The sequence below is a fragment of the Cherax quadricarinatus genome, chromosome 72 (assembly GCF_038502225.1).
Source record: "Cherax quadricarinatus isolate ZL_2023a chromosome 72, ASM3850222v1, whole genome shotgun sequence".
Taxonomy (NCBI): domain Eukaryota; kingdom Metazoa; phylum Arthropoda; class Malacostraca; order Decapoda; family Parastacidae; genus Cherax; species Cherax quadricarinatus.
In genome coordinates this window covers 389,120-397,562 of record NC_091363.1, presented here as the reverse complement: position 1 = coordinate 397,562, position 8,443 = coordinate 389,120, and the positions used below count along the sequence as shown (strand labels likewise).

General features: G+C 37.8%; 1 protein-coding gene across 1 annotated transcript in view; it reads left to right on the top strand.

Moving 5' to 3' along the window:
* The first annotated feature begins 3,849 nt into the window (after positions 1-3,849).
* m-cup (ankyrin repeat protein mann-cup) overlaps positions 3,850-8,443 on the top strand; it is a 112,814-nt gene continuing 108,220 nt past the window's right edge. The window contains exon 1 of the mRNA XM_053794844.2: positions 3,850-5,772. Within this exon, the coding sequence (XP_053650819.1) occupies positions 4,069-5,772 (1,704 nt within the window). The 5' untranslated portion in view covers positions 3,850-4,068. The remainder of the gene's footprint in view (positions 5,773-8,443) is intronic.

Below are 8,443 nucleotides of genomic sequence, written 5' to 3'. Positions count from 1 at the left end.
CTAAAGCCAATAATAACCCAACAAAAAGCTGCAGTAAGAATAATCACTAAATCCCATCCCTGGCAACACCCCCCCCCCCCCCTCTTCATAGATCTAAACTTACTCCCTGTTCAGTACAGCCACACTTACTACTGTGCAATCTACATCTACAGGACCCAATATCAACCTTGACCTAAAACGCTTTCTTGATAGTTGTGACAGAACCCACAGGCATAACACCAGACACAAACATCTCTACGACATTCCCCATGTCCGACTAAACCTTTACAAAAATTCAATGTATGTCAAAGGCCCTAAAATCTGGAACACCCTACCTGAGAACTCTAGAACTGCAGACACATTCATCACCTTCAAAACTACCATTAGAAAACATCTTATCTCCCTGATAAACCCCATCAACTAACTACACGAATACCACCTGGTGGTTCACACTTACACTCACTCACCCATTTGACCATAAACAGAAATATTAATCTCAATCTTAAAATAATGAATCCTATGATACTCCAATACTGAAACTATGTACTGTGCCAAAACAAAAGCATTCACATTGCTAAACTCACAAACTAGTATTTAGTCACTTAGCCATAATACCAACTTACCTCATAATTTGTAATATTTTAAAATAAAGAATTAAACTAAGTCTGCCCGAAATGCCTAGCCATGCTAGGCGTTCTAGTGGTACACTCTGTAATCATTATTTAACTACATGTAAACCACACAACAACCAAATTCTGTAAATTCAACATTGTAATCTTTATAGAGAATAAACTTTGAATTTGAATTTGAATTTGAATTTGATGTATATGAATTGAGATATACATCGCTCGATGTATATGAACTGAGATATACATCGCTCGATGTATATGAACTGAGATATACATCGCTCGATGTATTATCCACCGATTTACACCTCTTGATGTATACACACTAAGGCACACACTTCTCGATGTACATACACTGATAGATACTAGCCTCTCGTTGCATATACACAAAAATGTACACTTCTCAGTATATGTAATAAGATTATAAGAATCATGTGATATCTTAATATGTAAAATAGCCGCAGTGAAAAATAGTGAAATTCCAAGTGCTCTCGTGAATTTTCACAATTCTCATTGAATAGTTCATTACATTTGCAACTTGTTCAACTATCAAAACTTTGGGGTCCAGTCCCTGGACCCATTATGTACCTCTTTAATCTTTTTGACTACCGCCCACAGGATGGGTATGGGATGCATAATAAACATATTAAAGTAACTCAGTACACTGGTAGACACAGGCTTGGGGAGTCTCGGGGATAATTTTGTTATAACCTTCATTTACTCTAAATTATAATTATTGGTATTTTTTTTTCGCCAGCTGGATATATGAACCTCCTCTATTGGGAGAACATCGTTGCTAAGGTCTCACTAAATTATTGAGTCTGCAGTAGCGACGACACTATGTACAAAGGGCAGACACACAGTCAGAATAATCATTTTATTCTGTAAATAATTTATCTAGCTGATACAGTGTACTACGCTCACAAGACTTCTTCTTGAGTTTACCTGGAGAGGTTTTAGGGGGTCAACGCCCCCGCGGCCCGGTTTTGTATGGTTTGCGATAATCTGTAGTTTTCATAAACATTAATGTATTTCTGAAGATTCGTAATAGAATTTGGCCTCATTAATCATATCAGTTTATGGGCACTAAAACTTAACATGTAAATCATAATTCTGGATTATTTATGAGGCGTAACAGGCACAATGCGATTTCTGGCCTCATTCCTAGTCTTAAAGCTGTGTGTACATTGTTTACCTCCACCATGTCTACATCCAGTTCATTCCATCTCCCTGTTACTTTAGTCAACATCTCTAAGAACCATAGGCACGAGGAAATTAAATCTTCATCAGAGTACAAAACAAATTCTGGCCACAAAACAGAGCGAAACACCAACGTCAAAAACCTGGGAGTGATCATGTCGGAGGATCTCACCTTCAAGGACCATAACATTGTATCAATCGCATCTGCTAGAAAAATGACAGGATGGATAATGAGAACCTTCAAAACTAGGGAGGCCAAGCCCATGATGACACTCTTCAGGTCACTTGTTCTATCTAGGCTGGAATATTGCTGCACACTAACAGCACCTTTCAAGGCAGGTGAAATTGCTGACCTAGAAAATGTACAGAGAACCTTCACGGCGCGCATAACGGAGATAAAACGCCTCAATTACTGGGAGCGCTTGAGGTTCCTGAACCTGTATTCCCTGGAACGCAGGCGGGAGAGATACATGATTATATACACCTGGAAAATCCTAGAGGGACTAGTACCGAACTTGCACACGAAAATCACTCACTACGAAAGCAAAAGACTTGGCAGACGATGCAACATCCCCCAATGAAAAGCAGGGGTGTCACTAGCACGTTAAGAGACCATACAATAAGTGTCAGGGGCCCGAGACTGTTCAACTGCCTCCCAGCATACATAAGGGGGATTACCAACAGACTCCTGGCAGTCTTCAAGCTGGCACTGGACAAGCACCTAAAGTCGGTTCCTGACCAGCCGGGCTGTGGCTCGTACGTTGGTTTGCGTGCAGCCAGCAGCAACAGCCTGGTTGATCAGGCTCTGATCCACCAGGAGGCCTGGTCACAGACCGGGCCGCGGGGGAGTTGACCCCTGGAACTCTCCCCAGGTAAACTCCAGGTGCTCGCACCGTCAGTCTGTTCTCATCCATCTTATCAATTTTCTTAGTATTATCTTTCATCTGGTTTTTCATGTCTTACAGATTTACACTTCATGCTAAAACATTTCAGATACTCTGAAATGCATTGTCTACCATTGTTTTATTACATATAAACTACATTATTTGTATCACATTTTAAAGGAAGAAATGTTGCATAGATATGGTTTAAGTGTTGCATGTTTTCTTATGTGTGTTGCAAGGTGGTGTTTTGTTTAAAATATTTAGGGCACTGTGAAGTAACCTAGGATACAAGGTCTGTAGTTGTGTTTAGTAGTAAAGTGACCAGCTAGCTCACACAAGATGTCAGAATGATAAACAAGTCTAGATTTGCTCACTATATCTCTTCACACATGAACACTTATTATGTGTATTGTTTTTATGGTTAAAATATTTTAATCTGAAGACTAATATAGTTTGTCTCCTGTACGAAGCATTTTAAACATTGATATTTTTTCTAGCGAATGTTCCTTTTATTGCATACAACATTACTGTATATAAATGATATACAGTATGTCTATCCTAGCAGTTATACTACAGTATAACTGTTTATTATTTCACAATGTTTGTTATATAGGCATTGAATATTGATTTTATTTAGCTTATTATTGCATATTTTAGCTGACACAGAAAACAAAGAACACTTTTGACAAATTAGGGAATAAATATTTACATTCTTTCTGTGTCCTTGATGTTAATGTTAATAGAGCAGGAAATGTATTTTATTATATATGGTTAAGTAAGAAATTAGCAGTTTCATTAACACAAATAGGTTGTGTAGAATTACATTAAAATTTACTACTTCTGGGAAACGTTTTAGTATAATATTGGCCTCCAAAATTATGAAAGGAAATATATATAAGTAGTTTGTATTGAAAATTTTCAGTAATTATTGAAGTATCTGGCAGATCTATGACACTAGTGTTGTCAGATGACAGGGCATTGTTTATTCATGTTTTTATATATAAAACATGCTTTATTGGAATATATATTCACAAGTGTATCTGAGTAATTTTGACAGAGAATTATGAGGTCAGATGTGAGAGTTATAAAAGGATTTTGAAGGTATATAATGAGTTGTAGATAATGTATTATATATAAGTAGTGGTGTGTGGCAGCAGGTGAGAGAGAGAGAGAGAGTGTTGCAGTATCTTCATTCTGACACATACACTTGACGTTGTAACATTACATGCATCACGTCTTACTTACAAGTGTCGTGTGTTAACAATACCAGCCTTCCCTCTCTCCCAAATCATTCACCACTTCTTTTCCTTGAGGTGTGGAGTAAGGTAGTCGCGCTGGATTCCTCAAAGGAAAATTTCTTCTCAGTTTTCAAGCGTAGGATGTGGATTACGGGGAAGGTTGACCAGACCTCGCATAAAGAACAGATATTCACCGATTTGTACAATGAGTGTCGAAATATTGCCCCCGGGGCTAGACTGTCCTACATGCTGCGGACCAGGCTAGAGAGGTTCCAGAGAGAGGATAGAAAAGAAATAGTGACCAGAACTAGAGATGGTTGTGCGCCTCTCTTTGTTGCATGCAAGAGAGGCAATGTTGAAGTAGTGGATTATCTTATAACTACGTGTAGTGCAGATGCTGAGCAGCGGGGACTTTATGAAGTGCCAGATGATAGATCCATTCATAATGTAACACCTCTTTGGTGTGCTTCTGTTGCTGGCCGTTTGCCTGTTGTTAAATGTTTAGTGCAACATGGTGCTGATGTTAACAGTGTATCAGATACTGGGTCAACCCCAGTCCGCAGCGCCTGCTTCATGACACATCATGATATTGTCACTTACCTGGTGGAAAATGGTGCAAATATTTCTAAACCCAATTATAATGGTGGTACATGTTTGATTAATTCTGTCCAGAGTGTCAAGTTGTGTGAATACCTGCTTAAACATGATGCTGATGTCAATGCACAAGATATTCAGAACAAAACAGCCTTACACTATGCCATTCAAGAACATCGTTTTGAGACCACAAAGTTACTGCTGGACCATGGAGCAAATCCACACCTGACCAGTAGATACCATGATGATGCACTTCAGACTGCTTGCATCAAGGGTGCCTGTCAGATCTTTGAGTATTTAATCAATGTTGTTTCTTATAACCCAGGCCGGATAGCAAATGGGTATGAGCTACTTGGTACGACTTTTTTGGATGAACATCATGATATCCAGGCTGCTCTACAGTACTGGAGAAAAGCCACATGTATTCGTCAGGCATCTGGGGCTTTGAAAGAAATATTGCCTGCAAGACGCAATTACCAGTATTCTTTAGAATTCAAAACTTCAGAAGAGCTAGAAGTTATTGCTATCGATTTGAATGGCATGCGAACACAAAGTTTATTAATTTGTGAACGTATATTGGGAACAACCCATAAGGACATGATATTTAGATTAATGTATCGAGGGGCAGCATATGCAGATTCTCTTCAATATCAAAATTGTATTGACCTGTGGCTATATGCCCTGGAGCTTAGAATTCAGAGAGATACAATACTTTTTAATGAAACCTGTTTCACAGCCCAAGCATTAGTTCGATTATATTTAGACATGATTGACAAACACGGAGCAGGAGTGATGCAGAATACAGTCAGTTTTGATGATGCATACTGTACCCTAGAGCTGCTTGCAGACCAGCTTCCGAAGTGCATGGCTCTTCTCCGAATTCAACCTGTTCATAAAAAACACCAAAGCAACTTTGATCATATGTTGAAAGTTTTAACACACATGCTTTTTGTGGTGCTTCATATCCCAAGAACAGATGATCAACAAGATAAAGTGACATCTCTTGTAAATGGCATTCTTCGCTTGGACCCTAGAACGTGTCAGGGAGGTCATTCTCTCCTTCATCTTGCAGCTATGAAAACGAATGTGTTAAATAATCACTCATTATTAGAAGATGAACATATGACCCCATTCCCCTCTGCTGGGGTCGTATCCTTCCTACTGGCATGTGGTGCTCCAGTAAATGCAACAAATGACAAAGGCTCATCTCCATTATTCATGGCATCACAGGATATTCTCTTCAAGGAGGAGGTGAGGAATGTTTTTCTTTGTAATCTATATTCAGTTGACCCTTGAACAACATGGGTTTGAACTGCACGGGTTTGCAGATTTTTTTAGTGAATACAATACATTGGAAATTTTTTTAGGAGATTTGTTACCAAAAAAAAATTAAGAAAGTTAGGTATGTTATGAATGCATAACATGGTGTCTAATCCATTTTATTATTTACTACCATAAAATATACACAAATCTATTATAAAAAGTTAAAATTTATCAAAACTCCCACCCACAAACAATTACAGATTGTATATGCTCCATTTGCAGTTGAGCGAAATGTGAACAATTACAGATGCAATAATAATAATAATAATAATAATAATAATAATAATAATAATAATAATAATAATAATACAGCCTCTTCTCACTTAACGATAAAGTTCTGTTCCACACAATTTGTTATAATTTGTTATAATTTAGGGTTAAGAATTAATCAAAGTTTGTCCGAAATGCCTAGCCATGCTTGGTGTTCTAGTGGCCCCCTCTGTAATTAGTATTTTACTACATGTAAACCACACAATAACCAAATTCTGTAAACTCCGCATTGTAATCCTTATAGAGAATAAACTTTGATTGATTGATTGATAAGACCATGTTGGTAAATGAATTCGTCACCAAGTAAGGAGCACACTATAATGGTAGTGGATTTGTGTCATCCATCTTTGATATTGTTTTAATGTCACCTTTGCACCATTTATAACATTTTTAGTATATTTTTAAATGTTTGTACAGTAGTGTACTATATATTGTAATAAAAAGAATAGAGGAAATCAGCTGTAATATACACCTACCATCCGACTTACGACCGGTCGTAAGTCGGAATGGTCGTAAGTCGAACTTTACTACTGAATATCAACAAAACATTTTTGTAATGACTTTATTTTATTGTTTTATTTTGGTATTTCATGTTTTACTTTACTTTTTATGCTGTTAGTACTGTATTTTATACTGTAAGGTTTAGGATAAACACTGTGTACAACACAAATAGTTGTTTTTTTCCCAGAAATTTGGCATAAAAAACACGGTCTAAGTCGAGTGGTCGTAAGTCGAGCAGGTCGTAAGTCGGATGGTAGGTGTACATTATTTAGGTATGCATAATGGTCAGAGAGCCTGTCATAAGTCTGAGTTGTTGATAAATGAGTATGTTGCGAAGTGAGGAGAGGCTGTATATTATAATATAATAATGCAACATCCCCCCAATGAAAAGCAGGGGTGTCACTAGCACGTTAAGAGACAATACAATAAGTGTCAGGGGCCCGAGACTGTTCAACTGCCTCCCAGCATACATAAGGGGGATTACTAATAGACCCCTGGCTGTCTTCAAGCAGGCACTGGACAAGCACCTAAAGTCGGTACCTTACCAGCTGGGCTGTGGCTCGTACATTGGATTGCGTGCAGCCAGCAGTAACAGCCTGGTTGATCAGGCTCTGATCCACCAGGAGGCCTGGTCACAGACCGGGCTGCGGGGGCATTGACCCCTGGAACACTCTCCAGGTAAACTCCAGGTATAATAAAATAATAATAATATTATTACAGTTTGTACATACGTATTCCGTCCACAGTCGAGAGAAATGTAAAAATACATAAAGATGCAATATTAAATAAAAAACAAATATGAATTTCTTTTTCACATTATCTTTTCATTTTTGATGTTTAGTGTTAGTAATATGTATAACATCTACAGTGTTTTGTATCATATAACACAATATTGATGTAGGTACTGAAAGACAGACAATTCATCTTGTAAACATGAGATGAGCTTACGGTATCGATAAATAGAGTACAGTGCTGTAAATGTATTTTCTCTTCCTTTTGATTTTCTTAATAACATTTTCTGTTGTCTAGCTTACTTTATAGTAAGAATACAGCATATAATACACGTACAAAAATGTGTTTATCGACTGTTTATGTTACCGGTGAGGGTTCCAGTAAGCTTTAGTAGTTAAGTTTTTGGGAGTCAAAAGTTATATACTGATTTTGACTGTGTGTGGGGGGGGGGGAGGGTCGGCACCCCTAACTGACTACTGAAATGTTTCTCAATGAACAATGTTCTTAATGACCCATGGTTTAGCACTTTTTTTTTAATGTACAGTAGACTGTTACCTTCCATGTGGGTTATGATCCTGAAACAGTGCTCTGTGTGAAAACATATTTGTAGCAAACAACTTAAGTGACAAATTGGATTATATTCCTGATGCCTCAAAAATTAAATAAAATTATTTCACAGTAGTCATGCAGTCACACTGATGTTATGGTCACATTACAGTTATGTACAGTGCATTATATATCCTCCCTCAAGAAGGTACCTTGATGGCAGTACATGGCTCTTGATCCAAGGACCTGGATTTCTCCTCCCTTTCCTTGTATTGGCCCTTGAATGCCTTCCATTTTGTGGGTGCTGTATGGCCCCAGTGGGTTTAATATTTTCCCTGATTAAAAATGAGTACATTGTATAGTTAACCTAGGATAACCCACTGAAATAAAAAGTTACGAATAGTTTATTTTTTTTATTTTTTTTTATTATCACACCGGCCGATTCCCACCAAGGCAGGGTGGCCCGAAAAAGAAAAACTTTCACCATCATTCACTCCATCACTGTCTTGCCAGAAGGGTGCTTTACACTACAGTTTTTAAACTGCAACAT